At 46.6% G+C, this 18,387-nt stretch overlaps 1 protein-coding gene across 1 annotated transcript in view; it reads left to right on the forward strand.

Annotated features, from left to right (window-relative positions):
• Nucleotides 1-18,387, forward strand: part of KIF5C (kinesin family member 5C) — a 94,031-nt gene that overhangs the window by 41,629 nt on the left and 34,015 nt on the right. The window contains exons 8-12 of the mRNA XM_066575191.1: nucleotides 3,323-3,447; nucleotides 3,577-3,681; nucleotides 5,361-5,509; nucleotides 5,590-5,738; nucleotides 15,055-15,230. Coding sequence (XP_066431288.1) covers nucleotides 3,323-3,447; nucleotides 3,577-3,681; nucleotides 5,361-5,509; nucleotides 5,590-5,738; nucleotides 15,055-15,230 — 704 coding nt within the window. The remainder of the gene's footprint in view (nucleotides 1-3,322; nucleotides 3,448-3,576; nucleotides 3,682-5,360; nucleotides 5,510-5,589; nucleotides 5,739-15,054; nucleotides 15,231-18,387) is intronic.

Consider the following 18,387-nt stretch of genomic DNA (forward strand, 5'->3'; position numbering starts at 1 on the left):
ATTTTGGGTGACCATCTAGGAGTCTATGTGAGACGAATATATAATCTATTCTGCTGTATGAGTTGTGAATCTGGGAGTGGGAAGTGTAATCCCTGTTAGAGGGGTGGAGTGTTCTCCAGAGGTCAATGAGATGTAGACTCACCAGTGTCCTCTTGAAGTTGCGGATATCTGAGCGGGAGACGGAGGATTGGCCGGAGGATGTGTCCAGGAGCGGGTCCAGCGCCATATTAAAGTCGCCTCCGGCTATAATGGTGGTGTTTTCTGAGAACTCCGCCAGTCTCCGAAGAACCCTGGATCCGAAGGGAACCTGTGCTTGATTAGGTAAATAAAGGTTAGCAATAGTGTAGATGTCGTTAGACCATTTTATTTTTAAGAATAAATATCTTCCTTCTTTTTGTCTCTTTCAATTGATAAGACCCGGGGAGTCAATGATATGTGGAATGCTATAGATACCCTGCAGGATTTACGGTCTGGAAGTGGGGAATGGTACCAGTGTGGATAATATCGGTTATGACAGCTAGGGGTGTTAGTGGCGGTAAAATGAGTTTCCTGGAAAAGGATCATCATGATCCGTTTTTTGTGGAAGCTGTATAGGATTTGGTTCCTCTACCCTGGGCTATTGAAGCCCCTAGCATTGGACGAACTTACTGTTATGGATAGTAAGCGTCCGCAGGGGATCTCTGCCTGTATGAGTGAGATAGGGGGGAGCCCAGCAAGAATGGGAAGAGTTAGGAGGGGGGGGGGGGGGGGGCAGGGGACAAATAGTGGAGAAATAGAAGAAAGAATAGACTAAGTAGTACATTAGCATGGTTCTGCTTTGTTGTTGGGACTGGGTCTGAGGCCAGGGCAGACCCGTCCAAAAGTAAGAGGAATTGTGTAGCGTATAGCGCTACCAAAAGAGTAAACAATTATTAGTGCCACAACCAGTGTTGCTGGCCTAGTTTGGAGGAGTCGCGACTAGAACACAGGGGTTTGGCTTCCCCAAACTCCGGCTCCAAAAATGGACCCTTGGAAGAGTATGTCCTTATGGAGGCAATCTTCAAGTCGTACGAGGACGACTCCGGCGGCTACTGCGGCATCTGCGGAAATGGGCCACTCTCATGTGGTAGGTCTGTCCGGGAATAGCATTGTCTCGTATCTCAGTGCCTTCCGGCTGGTCCGGCCACTTGCCATTCCTCTCTCGGTGGCCGATGTTCTGGCGCCCCGACTTTAGGCCAGTCGGGGATTGAGATCATTGGAAGTTCTAGCTTTGCTAGGAATTTGGGAAGGTCGCTGAGGCCTCTAAAGATTGCAGTATTGCTGTCCCTTCCAGCTTGTAATTGAAAGGGATATCCCCATCTGTATGGAATGTTCTTTTCCTTTAATGCAGATAGGATGGGTCTTAGGGCTCTGCGCAGCTGCAGGGTCCTTCTTGATAGATCAGGGAGAACCAGGAGGGCTGCGCCTTTGTATGTAATGGGTCCATCTTCTCTGATTCTCCTCAGGAGGGCTTCTTTATCTTTGAAGAAGTGGATCCTGCATATGACATCACGTGGTCGGGCAGGTCTGTGCTTTTAGGCCCCAGTGCTCTATGTATTCTATCTATTTCTATCGGATTGTCCATTGATCTTTTGAGGATGTCTCCGAAGCATTTGTTGGCCCATCTTTCCAGCTTTGTTGAGTCCACCTCTTCACTCAGGCCCCTGATGCCAATGTTATTCCTTCTATTTCTGTTTTCAATGTCGTCCAGTTGTGTTAATATGGTCGATATCTGTATAGAGTGGTCTAGTAGAATATGATGATCGTTTGCCTGCGCTTGCGATTCTTCAGTCAGCTACTCTGTAGCCTATCTGTTTGATTTCTGTTTGTAGCGCTTCTATGGCTTGCATTTGGGAGTTTGCGGTTTTTGTAATAAGAGCGTCTATCTCGTTACGTGTTGGGATATTTCTTAGGTGGGCCTTCCAGTCCCAGCCCTCATCTTCGTCTGCTGGCTCTGTTGGTTTAGTTCTGGGTCGGGCTTTCGGGTCTGGTTGTGGCTTAGTAGCTGGTAGGGGTGATTCAGTTTGGCCACTGCAGCTTTCGTTGTGCTGGCATTCTGGAGATCTGTATGGCGGCTCGTCTTCCTCATAGTACGCTGAGGATGGGGATTGGCGGGGGCCCCCCTTATTGTGGGTATGTTTTGAGACTGTGGCGTTCTCCCCCTCCTGCCACTGGGGGGAGCTAGACTCACTCCCTGGCATGCTGTGGCTATATTCCTTGTGGCCATGCCCATATAGTTTGCTGGTGGGGGAGCTTGCTTGTGGGGGCCCTCCTGCTGTGAGGGTCTCCCCAGTTAGACCAGGGGCTGTTTCTGGGAGTCCCTGAGTCGGCACCTGTGTGCCGGTTTTTATGTTTGCCGAGGTGGGCGGGGCTTGTCGCGGGAGCCTTACCGGGTCCTTTGCTCCTTTCTGAGGCTGCTGTGGGGAGTGCTGTCCTCCCCGGGGGTCTGGTGTCCCCTGCTTCTCTTCACGTTGCGGACCTCTGTGAGGGGAAGCTGTTGCAGCCGAGCGGGGAGCGCGGAAGCTCCGCCCCCTGCAGTGAGCGTCGGCGCTATCTTGGCTTCTGCCGGGGCTCTCTTCTTCCCGGTGTTTTGCCCAAGGAATAGGTCTAGGGGGCCCGGGTTCTTAGTGTCCGGGGTCCCCCGAAGTCCAGATCGTCTGCCACGCTGCATGGTGTCCGGATGCCGCCGGTGGTTGCCAGGTAGGCTGAATATGAGCCGGTGTTCAGCGGGAGCCCTGCGAGGAAACGTCTCACTTCCTCATGTCCCAGGCCACGCCCCACCCCCGTGCGGGTAGATGGTCGGTGTAGCTGACCTGTGCGGGTAGCAGAGGGCAACCTGGTTTAGCAGTTTATAGAATCAACTGGGTAGATACTCAGGCAAGTCCCAATATACAAATCTAGTATTTAAAGAGTTCATTAGGAACAGTCGCTGCAACAGACTAAAGCCCACGGAGAGTTAACCACTAATTTGCCACCGTGGAACATACTGTCAAAACATGCTTGCCCTGGCCAAGGACCCAGCGGCATATACGGAGGGCTAATCAACATGGCACAGCCGCTACAGGGATGCAGGATGGATGACGCCAAAAACATGCGCAGCGAACAGCCATACGATTGGCGCAGTACGTGAAAAAAACATGATAGAAGAATGAACCCTCCAATGTGTAGATTTTGTGTAGTCAGGAGTTCCAACTGCTTTGTTTCCCCCCTGCCCTGCACTATATTGCTGAAGCCCAGGAGGGCCCCTTGAAGTGCTGCTACTTTACTAATTGACACTGATGTCCGATTGGATCTTCCTCCGCAGACATGAATGAGCACAGCTCCAGAAGTCACAGCATCTTCCTAATTAATATAAAACAAGAAAACATTGAGACGGAGAAGAAGCTCTGCGGGAAACTCTACCTGGTGGATCTAGCGGGAAGTGAGAAGGTGAGGGTCTGTCAGTAGACCTACCCATATGGTTAATACTGTGTTCTCTTCCCTCCTTCTTTAATCCTCCTCTTCTTCTTTTCTGCTTCCTTGCAAGTAGTTTACTTGAACTATTATGTCATCCTTCAGGTCAGCAAAACCGGAGCGGAGGGAGCCGTCTTGGATGAAGCTAAAAACATCAATAAGTCTCTCTCTGCGCTCGGTAATGTCATCTCTGCTCTGGCTGAGGGAACGGTGAGTACTTCATCTGGCATGGACTTTTATTCCCAGGTCATCTCCCGCCATTTTCAAGATTCTTGACTCCAGGAAAGCTGGGTGACAACTAGCCATTGCCACTACAGCCTAGGCTCTGTTCACATCTATGCAAATAAAGATTGTTGTTATTGTATCTGCATCTTAGATTTCCATTGTTTGGCTCAATCACAAGAGCCAAACAATGGAAATGATGGAGGTGCCAGATGCAGCACATCGCGAACATTAATAATCCCTGATGGAACCCATTGACTGCGATGTCGGGTTTCTTTAATGTTGCCTGATATCTATCATCATAATGAACAGAATAGTGCAGCATGCTGGATCTGGGAATTTGGATAGGATCTGTGATAGGAACTCGGAGGCTCCGAGAATATTCTCTAACCACTGAGACCCCCACCAGTCAGACTGGCTTCACACGGCCGGGAAAATCGTGCAAGTTTTGTGTGTTGCGAGACGCACAGATATGAACCCTATTCACTTGAATGGGTTCATGCACATGAGCGATGTTTTCCTGCATGGCACCGCGATACGATGCTATGCGAGAAACGAATCGCGGCCTGTTCTATCTGGCTGTGAGATCTCGCATTGGAGCCCCATCGTTTGCAATGGGATCGGCGGCAGCAGCGCAAGAGACTGGAGGAACTCCACGACCCTCTGCCACAACTGTGACAGCCACGACGGGGATTCCCTTCATCCCCAAAGTGATGCAAGGCTGTTTTCACATGAAAACGCTTTGCATCCCTGGGTAATTCCCATGGTGGGGATTCACGGCCCCATATTGCGCTTGCCTGTGTGAAGTTAGCCCCAGGGCTTTAATGCCGCATCCCATTCCCACCTTTCTGCTGCACCCGGCCGCTCAGGGGGCTGCAGCTGGCTGCATGAATGGGGTCACACTGCTGTTCCCTGCACAGCGGGTAGCTGTGTACTATTGTGCAGGGGTTGTAGAGCTATATCATTTCCGTGCCCCCCTTATTCCTAGAAGAAGCTGGGCCTAGACTGATCATAAAGTGATAGCATATCCTTGCTGCAGAGACAAGTGGAGGACTCTCATTGTGTGAGACATGGCGCTTGGAAAAACTTGTGTAGCATATGACCGCTGCCTGCTTCTCCGTTCGGCTGCTTACACAGCTGATTTGTCAGACACGGGGACAAGGGGAGGATTCGAATGCCGGTGCAGGACCACCACTCCACATTATTTGGGCTGGGCAGAGAAAGAGCAACTTCACAGGGGACACCCACTGAGCTCAGAGCTTGAAGCTCTGCATGAAGGCATGGTGGAGAAAGCGGGGATTTCAAACAGGTTTTAATTTTTTTGCAGTTTTACCATTGAAGCTTGTTAGGTTTCTTAGTACGTTCACTAGGAGGAGCTGACTCTACAAGGAGCTGCAAAAGTCTTTCCAACTTGCTTGATAGTATGCTGCATGTGTAGAGTCCGCTCCTCCTAGAGAACGTACTAAGAAACCTAACGAGTTTCAATTCTAAAACCATTAAAAAAAAACCTGCTTGGAATCCCCGTTCTGCTTTCTCCTCCGTGCCTTCATGTGGAGCTTCAAGCTCTGAACTCTGAAATGCCATCACTTTATAGGATGGGAATACCCCTACAAGAGACCACCTGCTTCAGCATTAGCTCCTCACAAACCCTTTTGTCATCTTCCTAGAAAAGCCACGTTCCATACAGAGACAGTAAGATGACCAGGATACTGCAGGACTCCCTTGGTGGGAACTGTCGGACGACCATCATCATCTGCTGCTCCCCATCCATCTTTAACGAGGCTGAGACCAAGTCCACGCTCATGTTTGGCCAGCGGTAAATTGCCTTCTCTACGACCCTTCAGGCCCAGCAGGGTTTTGGTTCTGCTCATTAATAAGAGTATTATCTTGTACCAGGGCCAAGACTATTAAGAACACGGTATCTGTTAATCTGGAGCTGACTGCCGAGGAGTGGAAGAAGAAATACGAAAAGGAAAAGGAGAAAAACAAGTCTCTTAAGAACATCATTCAGCATCTTGAGATGGAGCTGAACAGATGGAGAGGCGGTGAGGAAATTGCTTTTAAAATGGATAAGGGATAAGTAAGAAGAACACATTTAGGAGAATGACAGAATGATATTGTGCTGTCACAAATACCGGCGCTTTAGAGCATTTTGAGGGGATTTTTGTTATTTTTACCAGATTACCAGTTTGGAGGTGCGCGTTAAGATATCCAATCGCATTCAATATTTTTCCGCAAAATGCACCAACCTTAAGCCCTTCATGCCCCGGGGCGTACAGTTACATCCTGGACACACGGGGTTTGTGTGGAATCGGATCATCATCCAATCCTCTCCATACAGGATAGTCGTTGGCTGTCTTCTGGAGGCCCCCTGGGCTACCATAACTGATTGCCTGTGGCAAGTCTTGATAGACTGCCTGTCTGAACGTGATATAATGCAGTGCTATGGTATTGCATTATGTTGTATACGTGAACAATCGATTGCAAGTTCCCTATGGGGACTAAAAAAAAAAAATTAACTAAAAAAGTTTTATTAGAAATAATAAAAAGTGATAAAAATCTAACAAAACGAAAACTCCACAATAAAAAAGAAAGAACAAAGACAACAAAAATACATTTTCATCACCAGGTCCATAAAAGCCCAATCAATCAAAGTAATGCATTATTTATCCTGCATCGTCATCTTCCACCCCCCCCCCCATTTCTTCCATTTCACTCTACTTAGAATTTTTTAAAAAGTTTTTCCAGTACATTTATATGGTACATTAAATAGAATCATTGATAAACACAACTGCAGCAAACCTGAGACCGCTACCTCAATGGAAAAATAAGAGATTAGTTTTTTGAAAGCTGGGAGGGAAAACCAAAAATATAGGGGGGAAAAGCTGCTTCATTAAGGAGTTAATGGGGGTCCACCAGCAATCTAATGTGAACAGATCAAGTGTGCTCTTGGAGATAAGCAGTGTTATAACTAACTGGCAGACATTTCTCTTATTCCCTCTTTTTAAACTACACGCCAGTTGAGCCAAAACACCATGTTTGTGGGTTTTTAGTGGAAGGTGACTGCAGAATTGCTATTAGACTCTGTATAGAGTCTAGTATACAGGGACCATCCAGGCCTCGGGTCAGTCTACTCCATTGAGCCTTGAGCCATCTATTGGTCGATGCTTGGCTCTTAACTTCATTCGACCAAAAAGAAGTTATTGAGGTTCTGAGAATTCAGCGACCAGGAGACACTGGCAACACGTACACAGCAGTAGCGTATAGCATTGTCTGAAGGATAGATAAGAAAGGTATTCTGGACCAATCCTAAAACAACATGCATATAGCAGTGATAAACATTTCCAAGGAAAGGTACCGATTTGGTTCCAGAAGCTTTCATAACTACATTGATTAGGAAACTCAACAAACTTAACTCATTAGGAGAGCTTTAAACTAGAATAATACGGGAAGGGAAGTGAAAGGTAAAAATATACAGCTAATTAATACATTCGAGAACCTTGCTATTAGAAGTGGAAAGGAAAACAACAACAAAAAATTCTGAAGGAAAGGAGACGAACAAGAGACACCGATCACAAACTAAAATGTTTCTACACAAATGCCCAGAGCATGGGAAACAAACAAGGAAGAGAAATATGATGTCATAGGCATCACGGAAACTTGGTGGGATGATACACATGATTGGAATACAAGGCTTGAAGGATACAACTTATTTATAAGACACAGACCTAATAAAAGGGGAGGAGGTGTTGTGTTTGTATGTTAGAAGAACATTCATCTCCACAGAGATTCAAGCTTCAGAGCCGGGAGTTCTGTAGAAACTGTTTGGGTAAGAATACAAGGAGAGAACAACAGAAAGGACACCATTGTAGGCATTTACTATAGGCCGCCTGGTCAAGCAGAAGATATGGAGGAACTCTTTCTACATCCGATGGTCAAGCTCTCAAACAAGCCCAACATAGTGATCATGGGAGATTTTACCCATCCAGACATTTGTTGGGAATCTCTCAGGTAAAAGTAACGGATCCAACAAATACTTATCTGCTCTTGGTGACAACTTTATCTTCCAAAAGGTAGAAGATAAAACAAGGGAATCTGCTATCTTGGACCTAATTCTTACCAACAGTGAGGGAATGGGTGAGGAAGTAAGGGTGGCTGGGACCTTAGGAGGCAGTGATCATGATATCCTTGGATGTTGGATAAAAAAGAAAAAGACCTGAGAAAACTCAGACCTCAAGGTTGGATTTCAGAAAGACAAATTTTAATGAACTCAGAAAGAGAATAGGAATAGAGATGACCCTTATGTCAGATTGGATCTTCCTCCGCAGACATGAATGAGCACAGCTCCAGAAGTCGCTCATCTCGAGTAACTGCCTTCTCCTTTGAGTGTATTCGGGGGCGGCGGCGGGGGGGGGGGGGGGGAGTGAGGAGAAGGCAGTTACTCGAGATGAGCGAGGCTCGCTCAAGTAACTGACCTTACCGAGCGTGCTCGCTCATCTCAAGATGGGAATAATCCAATGGCTGGATGTTCTTAAGGACAGAAATGTCCAAGAAGGTTGGGAAATATTGTGAAATGAGATTCTGAAAGCACAATCGTTAATAATCCCTAAAAGAAGGAAGAATGGGAAGCATTTAAAGAGACCTGGATAGATGAACACAGAACTTGTACACATGTTAAAAACGAAGAAAAATATGTTTATCAAATGGAAAGAGGGGGGAATATCTAAAGAAGAATATAATGGGGTCTGCAGAAAATCAAAAGAAAAGTAAAAGATGCTATTGGATTCTTACAAGATGAAAATGGTTAATTAGTTAAGAATGATGCTGAGAAGGCTGAACTTTTAAATTCCTATTTTGTATCTGTTTTCTCTCAGAAAGTAGATGTAACATCAACTGATCTTCCCTGTGCTAATGGGGGGATAAAAGAATGCAGGCTATCTATAAACAGAGGGATGGTGAGGGAACACTTAGCTAACTTAAATTAATTCAAGTCTCAAGTGCAAGATGAATTACATCCTAGGGTACTAAAAGAAGCAGCGGAGGTAATTGCTGAATCACTCTCCATAATTTTTAAAAATTCCTGGAGACCGGGTGAAGTCCCAGAAGATTGAAAAAGGACGACTGTTGTCCCTATCTTCAAAAAAAAAAAAAGAAAGGTGGATCCAGGAAACTACAGGCCTGTGAGCCTGATTTCTATACCTGGAAAGATCTTTGAACAAATTATTAAACAGCATGTATGCAAGTACTTGGATGAAAATGAAGTAATTAACCAGATTCAGCATGGAAATTTTATTCGTCTGGCATGACTTGTTTGTTATAAACCCTTCTATGATAGAATCACCGACTGAGTTGATCAGGGAAATGCAGTGGATATAGTATATCTTGACTTTAGTAAAGCATTTGACAAAGTATCTCATACCATACTTATTGAAAAAATGACCAAATATGGGATTGACAAGGCAACTGTTAGGTGGATTCACAACTGGCTGAGTGATCGTACTCAGAGTGGTCATAAATGGCTGCACATCCAAGTGGGAGAATGTATTAAGTGGGGAACCACAAGGCTCTGTCCAGGGCCCAGTGTTGGTCAACATTTTTATAAATGATCTTGAGAAAGGAATTGATGGGAAACTGATGAAATTTGCCAACCACACAAAGCTAGGAGGGATAGCTAATACTAGGGAAGAGAGAGAGGATTCAAAAAGATCTAGATAAGCTTGAACAGTGAGCAGCGACTAACAGAATGGTATTTAACAAGGTGAAATGCAAAGTCCCACATCTGGGAAAGAAAAATGAAGAAAGCACATACAGAATAGGAGGAATTGGGCTAAGTAGCAGCACATGTGAAAAAGACTTGGGTATACTAATAGATCATAGACTGAACATGAGTCAACAATGTGATACAGCAGCCAAAACGGCAAGCACAATTCTGGGATGTATTAGGAGAAGCATAGAGTCTAGATCACGTGAGGTCATTATCCCCATCTACTCTTCCTTAGTCAGACCTCATCTGGAATACTGGGTCCAGTTCTGGGCACCGCACTTTAAAAAAAGGCATGGACAAACTGGAGCAAGTTCAGAGAAGAGTTACCAAGATGGTGAGCCGTCTGCAAATCATGTCCTATGAGGAACGGTTAAAGGATCTGGGAATGTTTAGCTTGCAGAAGAGAAGGCTGAGAGGAGACTTAATAGCTGCCTACAAATATCTGAAGGGCTGTCACAGTGCAGAGGGATCAGCCCTATTCTCATCTGCACAAGGAAAGACTAGAAGCAATGGGATGAAACTGAAAGGGAGGAGACACAGATTAGATATTAGACAGTGAGGGGGATCAATGAGTGGAACAGGTTACCACGGGAGGTGGGGAGTTCTCCTTCAATGGAAGTGCTCAAGCAAAGGTTGGACAAGTATCTGTCTGGGAGGATTTAGTGAATCCTGCACTGAGCAGGGGGTTGGACCCGATGACCCCGGAGGACCCGATGACCCTGGAGGTCCCTTCCAACTCTACCATTCTATGATACATTTTACCACAGCCCTATGGTACCTCTTGATAGGCTCTCTGTCGGAACGCCGTATTATATATTATGCTTCATGAGCGTCTGAAAGTTCAAATGTCCTATGTGGACTATAAAACTTTTAAACTCCTTTTTACATTTTTTTCAATCATTAGGAAAAAGTTAATAAAAGTTTGGGGTAAAAAAAAAGCTTTTTCCCATATTGATAAAAAAAATTGAAATAAAACCAAAAGATTTATTTCTTTTGTTGTTTTTAAAAGCCCTTCACAGAAAACGCCCGGAAATAATGTTATTTATTAAAGAATACTAAAAAAGAGGGTTAATTGACTGACGATACAAAACAAACCTACAAATAATCATCAAATAAAAAGCCCTTGGGGTTAAATGGGGGTGGGGGAAATAAACTTTCTGCACTCTTATCCCAAAGAGGGATAAATGCCCTTACAAGGAGTAAAGTGCGGCTCATCATCTCTGTAATGGATACACAAATATTGACTGTATTGACTGGATATCTTTTTCTAACACGGTCTGCTCAATTTTAGTGCGATTCTGCGTTTTTGTTTTTAAATGCACTTCCTCACCCATTGCAAACGCCATTCTCGCCTGTGTGAGAGGAGCCTAAAGCTTATGAAAAGCTATGGCTCTGGCTCAACACGTTCTTCCTCAAAACCGATCTAGAACATCCAGAGCCGAATCATTGGTAAGGCCTCGGAGATACTTCAGCCAAACCAATTAGTTTGCTGCCAAGTCCCAGAGAACTCTATAGACCTAGCATGAAATATTTAGAGCACACAGACTAGCATTAGGTTGGCTGCACCCAAACAACCAGGTCTTTTCCACGGCCCACCATCTTACCGAGAGAGAAGAAGCGCATCTTCTGCATGTTCCTCTACCTATATTTTTCGAAATCGCTGTCGTTCCTTTTTCCGCCTTCCTAACTAAGATCATTACTATGGCATTGTCGCATTTGAACAGCCAATGGTGTTTCTTCATTACGTCTGATGTTCCCCACATACGCCAATGTTTTTTTGTTTTCTTGCGTTCTGAACAGGCATATGTGCCTGTGACTCTCTACCTGCCTAGCCACAAGTCCTGGTTAGTCGTTGGTCTGAGATGACTACGGACCAATCTGTCCCTCAGATTTCTACCACGCCTGTAAGTTATTAATGATCCTAATATCCTTGTCCTCTATTAACCCTTTCCAATCCACTGTCTGACGTGTAAAGACATTCTGATTGAAGGATGCACAGCTCCGATGTTGGAAGACATTCGTCAGGGTAACCGCTCTGTTGTCAGGGGCCTCTCCGGCATGTCTCATACCGCAGTACTGGCTCTAGCCAGCAGATGACACCATTGTATAATGGCAGAAAGAGAGAGCCCCCTAGGAAACCCTGAATCCAAAATTGGATTGCAAAGGGTTAATATACCCAAATAACTCTCCAAAATGGAGCGAATTTTGTGAGCCCCATAGTCATAGGTGCCCATTAAGCGTATTTTTTTCACCAGTAGTTTCTCATATCCGAGGTATCAATAGGCAAATGTGAAGGCTTGGTCAATTGTGTCCTAAGGATAGTTAAGTTGCAGAAACCTCCTTTAGGTTTCCAGACTCTGATGGGTAATCTCACACGGAGGAACTGCCCTTTCCGCCCCTCTTCAGAGCCAAAGGAGGATGGCTATTCCAGGACAAAAGTCCATTAGAGGCTGGTGGTTTACGAAAAATTGTAGATGTTGACCACTAGCCTCGTTTTTATATATGGTAAAGTCTAGAAAGGAAATAGAAGATTCTTGTTTCTCAAAAGTAACCCTCAAACCAAGATCATCGATCTTGAGATGTCCCACAAGTTCATTGAATGATGGAGTCAGCCCATAAGATCAAGAGTTCATCAATGTATCTAAGCCACTAAAGGATCTTAGATGTCCAAGGATGCCTCTGAGAAGACCATTTTCTCCTCCCACCAGTCCAGGTACAGGTTAGCATTACGAGGGGGCACAGGGGCTCCCCATCGCTGTACCCCTGAGCTGGTGGTAGAAGCGCCCCTCAAAGAGAAATTGTATGTCAGAACAAACTCCAATAGATCCACAACCAATTGATTATATCCACCAGATTGTACATATCTGTCCAAAATAATGACCAAGTGCCTTCAAGCCACCTTCATGGGGGATTGAGCTCTATAATGCCTCAATAACGATACTTGCCAACTTAACGTCACTGACTGGGATCCCCTCCATTCCCTAAGGGGTCAAAGAGACTTGATCTTACATTTCTAAGTGCGATAACAAGCAAAACTGTGAACCATTTTTAGATGCTGAGCACTGGCCCCCCCCATACACGTATTGTTGCCCCCACTGATGTGATCCGTATACATGTATTCGGACTGGCACACAGTAGCCGCATGGAGAGAAGGCCTGCCTATAAGAAACGGAGAAGATTAAAGTTGCCCCAGTAATTCTTCTGCTTTGGTCACTTCTCATGTCCGAGCCTGAATGGACGCGACCTTCATCTCTGATGGCTGCTACCACAATCCCAGCGGCAGCCATGGCAACAGATGGATTTGCACTCATTTGGCTTTCGCACCTCTTTGTGCCGCGTATCTCAAGGAAATTAGGATTGCCGTAGTTAAATGTAACGTAGTAGAGCGACGCGCATCCAAGCGGTGGTGATATACATGTAGCATATTGACATTTCGGGCTCCTTTAAGTAACGGCAGATCTTCTTTTGGCCGCGTTCCATTTTTTTTCCAGGCTCGCTCCGTCTCGGGGGTTTTGCTGACACTGGAGCGGTGGATGTTTTTTCTGATTAGAGCAATGACGTTTCCATGGTGACGGCGGCAGCGGGGTCTGGAGATCACGGAGAATATTACTCACAAATGTGATTACAGGTTTATTCGGGACTTTGTCACGTTTGCAGGAGTTCTGACAAAGCAAAGTGGGTTTGCATGAAATTGTCCCTCCGCAGCGAGCGTCAGGGTCCCGGGACGTCCTGTACGCCTGCAGGAGTGATACATGTATTCTTAAATATGCTTGACACCGCTTATTTTTGGTGCGGATTCCGTGCTAAAATCTGTGTCCTTCCATCGACCGGGATGTAAATCTGCGTCGCAGAAATAAAGAATTGACAAGTCTGTTCTTGATGTGTTTTCCACTTCAGGCGGCTCCATTTGGATGGGACTCGGTCTGCATGGAGATCCGCGTGCAAATCTGCGTGGGGGTTCTGACGCTCGGCCTCCCATTTCTGCCATTGATTAAGTGTCAGAAAAATTAAACACGGAATTCACAAAAAGAAACCGTGTGAACGGGCGCATATAGCCTTCAGAAGAACAGCAGCGGTTTCCTTTCTGAAGCCACGGCCCCTCACCTTCTCCTTTTGCCCATTTCCACTCCAACAAATAGCCGATGATGAGATATATTATGCCATCCCGTTCAGATGCTCCGTGCCAGCCTCCTCCCTGGACGCAGGTCTTGGACAAGTGGGATCTCAGTGGGAGGCACTGATGGATGAGATCGTGGCACGTGCCCCTCACTCGGGCTCAGGACCCCCCATACAGACCACCAGTAGAGAGGAGCGTCTGATCGTCTGACAAGCACCAGTAGCTCCAACTGTTTCTTTGTCCAGTGGCCCCATCATTGTAGGTCTCTGTGTCTGTCAAACATATTCCAGATACTTGGCTGAAGGACATTTGGTCTCCCGGCCACAATTACATGTACGGCCTCTGACACCCACCGTCGCCCCCATTACATCTACGGCCTCTAACGGCCACCGTCTTCTCCGTTTGCACTGGTGTTGTGAACGATGAAACTGGACGCTACAGAGGGGAACCGGGTTGTCTTCAGTGATGAATTCAGCTGTAGTTTGGGCGCTGACGACGGACGTGTTTGTGTCTGTAGACCTCGGGGTGAGCGCCTCAATCCTGATTTTGCTGTGGAGTGGCACACTGCCCCCTGCTGGTGTGATGGTCTGGGGGGGCCATCACATACAACAGTCGATCGCCCCCACAAGCGACAAGGACAGCTCAGCGATATGTTCAGGACATCCTGCCGCCACATGTGTTCCTCTCATGGCGGCTTCCAGCAGGATAATGCTCGGCCGCACACACAAGGGGGTCACAGGAGCCCCCACAACATTGTCACACTTCAGTAACGATGTAGAGGCTCAATTACAGCAAATGTGGAGTGATATGTCTTAGGATACCATACAGATCTGATATGCCTACATGGCCCCCCGTATTCCATCTTGTATCCAAACTAGAAGCGGTACAACAGGGTACTAGAGCCTCCATTTTTTGTGATCAGGGGGGGGGGGGGGTGTTGAACTACAAAACTTTTATTAAGTGAGAAGTGCATATGCATGCATCCTCTCACCATGCAGGTAGCTGACTACGCAAGGAACCGTGAAGTGGTTAGTGGGCTCATGTATCTTGGCCAACATCCAACCAATGCCTTGCATTTATTATCTATCATTCACATGCAGCGTGGCTTTAAGACTCCAGGGGGAGCCCAGGGTGGCAGTATCAATGTGGTTCACTGATGGAATTGCACGGCAACCCGCCGAATTATCATGGCGTCATTAATAGGTTGCTGGTCTGCATGGTGAACTACATATATCAGAATGGTTTGGCACCCTGTATCCACTATGTGTGGGAGTATACGCCAAGCATCCACCCCCCTCATTATCAGGAGGCAGTGTGAGCGGCTGTCTTATCGGTGTCCTGCACAGGTGTAATTCGCTCCCCCATTCGGTCGTCAGCTACCTGCATGGTGAGAGGTGGATGCATCTATATGCACTCCTCAGTCAGTAATTCTCTTCTGCTTCTATTTACTTTTTATTCTGTTTGCTTATTCTGTAATTAGGGGAAGCCGTTCCGGTAGATGAACAAATCGGTTCAAAGGATCAGAAGTCCCTGGAGCCATTTGATAACACGCCGATCATTGACAACCTGTCCCCGGCCGTCGCCTGCATTTCATCTGAGGAAAAGAAGAAATATGATGATGATATCGCCTCTTTGTACCGTCAGCTGGACGACAAGGTTGGTACCAAGTGGCCACTCTCAATGTCTTGTCTTAAAGGGAATCTGTCACTGTATGTTTGCAACCCTCTGTGGGAGCAGCACAAGGCGGTGACGGGGGCGCTGATTACAGGGATATGTCCGATGTACGTGTCTGTGCAGTGGTTTTAGAGAAACTTATACTTTTATTAGTAGCTGCAAATACAGGAAGTAGTCATGAGCTGCAGCTAGCCACACCCACCCCCTAGCCTCTGATTGACAGCCTTCTCTCTCTGCATAGTAATAGGCCAACCGCTGACAATCATTGGCTGGAGGGCAGAATGGTTGGAGCTAACCTGCAGCTCATGATTGTGGAGGACTATTTCCTGTAGTTCTCTGTATCTGGCTGCTACTAATTAAATTGAAGTTTCTCCTAAACTACTGCACAGATACACACAACAGACATATCGCTGTAATCCGTGTGACTGTCCCTATACTAATATGGGATCGGTCCTTGTCACTTTCCCTCTGGTATTTGACCACCACATGGCAAGGATGGGATGTTTGACTGCATTACAAATAGGAACCCGGCCTTATTAAATCCTTAAGTTATAAAATCCGCTTATTATGCAAACCACAATCCAGCGCTAGGTTTTCTCCCCACCGCCATTTTCCTCTCCTGCGGGGGGAGGGCATGATCCTTCACAAGGTTATTCTTACCATTTTCCTGTCGTGGTGCGCTGGTCGAGCATCTCTGTCCAAGTAACAATACCATTCATGCAGAAGAGCGCCATCTGCAGACAGTGTGGCTTATAAACTATCCATTGGCTTACTTAAAATGGTCCTTAAGAGGACCCCTCATGTCAGCGGAGCTGGCTGCATAGCTTTGCAGTCCCTTTTCCACTGACTTTAAGGCCTTTTTTTTTTGTTACAGTCACCCCCATTCACCTGTAAGGCTCCCCTTGGACACTGCTCCTGGTGCTGTGAATGTGTCAAGTGGGCGGTCCCCATGATTCACTATCAATGGGTGATGTCATGGCGCCAGAAGCAGAGTCTAAGAGCTCGTATGGAGGAATGGGGGTAGGCATGAACAAAAGAAAGAGCTCATTGGAGGATTGCAAATCTATACAGCTGGCCCCCTGATTGGACGGCATGGCAAAACCTCTTAAAATAAGCTGCTTTTTAAACCACGTTGTGAGTGAGTTAAAAGGAGGGGGAAGAGTGGCTACAAAGTGTTTCTTACTTTGGACAATGTAGCATATCTGTGAATTATATGGACAAACTATTGATTACAATGGGCATTGTGTAATGCTGCATTTCACCTGTGGGAGTGCTGCAGGAGATTTGAACACTTATTTTCGATGAGGTTCACAATGCTGCTGCAGATTCCTGTCCTAGACCTTAAAGTAATCCCTGCCATCCATATGCTGTATGATGCCACGCGCCGCCTCCGTGGTACCAGTATCACTGCTGCAGAAGTGACACTTTATCTTGGCTGCATTTATTCTTCTGCGCTTTTCTTTCAGAGCCGTAATTAGTAGTAATGATGGTCCGCTGCTTCATAATTGTGTGTTTTTACTGCACGTTAATTGTTGCCATTTGCATATCCCCTTGGTGAATACACAGGCGACATCTTCTCTGTATCACTTGTGATACTAATTGCTAAAACTGTTAATTAAATGGCAGTTCTTTCTTCGTTAAGTGAAGGCTATAACCGCACCGCCGGGTTATTCTAAAGGCGTTCTATCTTCTTGCATTCATGCAGAATATCTTATCTGGGTGTTCAGGCCATAATACTTCATCTGTAGAAGTCTCTGCGGTCCTCCTGTACGTCCGTCTGCGTCTCTTTCTGTCAGATTGATCCTCCATCGGAGCCGCAGCCTATGGCGTCTCGCGCAGATCCCAGCTGAAGGCATTTCAAGTTTCCCGTGAATTACACAACAATTAGGGTTATTGGCATCAGAGGTTTTAGACCAGTTGCACACAAGTGCATTGTGGTCGGGGGGCCTGGCCTGACTGCAGACTTGCATCATTGATGGCTCCGATGGGTCAGTAGACCCATACTTGGTCCGGGACACTCATCTATGTTATGGGTGCATAAATGCTCGTGGGCAGCTGGCCTTGGGCTGGAAACCGGTTTTTGAACTAAAGCTAGAAGTGGATCCAGCAGGAAGACCTAGAAGTCCTTCTTAAAGGGCGCATTCACACGGGGGTATTGTCTGTTCAGTATAAAATGACAAGTTCTATCCCTGCTCTTTGTATGCTGAGGAATCCTGTGGCCGGTCCTAATCCGTTTGGGCAGCCTTCCCCATATGACTGCTCATAGAGAGATAGTTGCCAATCACTGATGGGACCGCCCACTTGACTGTTAAGCATAGAAGGTGCCAAACAATAAAAATACAATCTCTACTCAATTTTTCCCCATAAAACTATATATCAATCTGCTCGGCTCCTTCGGCTCTGTAACATCATGCCTGCAGATCGCACACCATGTGGAACATGACTGATTCCCTTTAAATGGTTTTGGCATTCAGATACCAGAACAGTCCACGTAACAGCATGTGTTAGCCAGCTGTGATGGCTGGTGGTCCGGCATGCTGTATGTGTGTCTGGGTGTTGGTGCTGGCTGGTGGTCCGTCAGGCTGTATGTGTGTCTGGGTGTTGGTGATGGCTGGTGGTCCGTCAGGCTGTATGTGTGTCTGGGTGTTGGTGATGGCTGGTGGTCCGTCAGGCTGTATGTGTGTCTGGGTGTTGGTGATGGCTGGTGGTCCGTCAGGCTGTATGCGTGTCTAGGTGTTGGTGATGGCTGGTGGCCCGTCAGGCTGTATGCGTGTCTGGGTGTTGGGGATGGCTGGTGTCCCGTCAGGCTGTATGCGTGTCTGGGTGTTAGTGATGGCTGGTGGTCCGTCAGGCTGTATGCGTGTCTGGGTGTTACTGATGGCTGGTGGTCCATCAGGCTGTATGCGTGTCTGGGTGTTACTGATGGCTGGTGGTCCGTCAGGCTGTATGCATGTCTGGGTGTTGGTGATGGCTGGTGGTCTGTCAGGCTGTATGCATGTCTGGGTGTTGGTGATGGCTGGTGGTCTGTCAGGCTGTATGCGTGTCTAGGTTTTGGTGATGGCTGGTGGCCCGTCAGGCTGTATGCGTGTCTGGGTGTTGGTGATGGCTGGTGGTCCGTCAGGCTGTATGCGTGTCTAGG

Source organism: Eleutherodactylus coqui, chromosome 8, assembly GCF_035609145.1.
Source record: "Eleutherodactylus coqui strain aEleCoq1 chromosome 8, aEleCoq1.hap1, whole genome shotgun sequence".
Taxonomy (NCBI): Eukaryota; Metazoa; Chordata; class Amphibia; order Anura; family Eleutherodactylidae; genus Eleutherodactylus; species Eleutherodactylus coqui.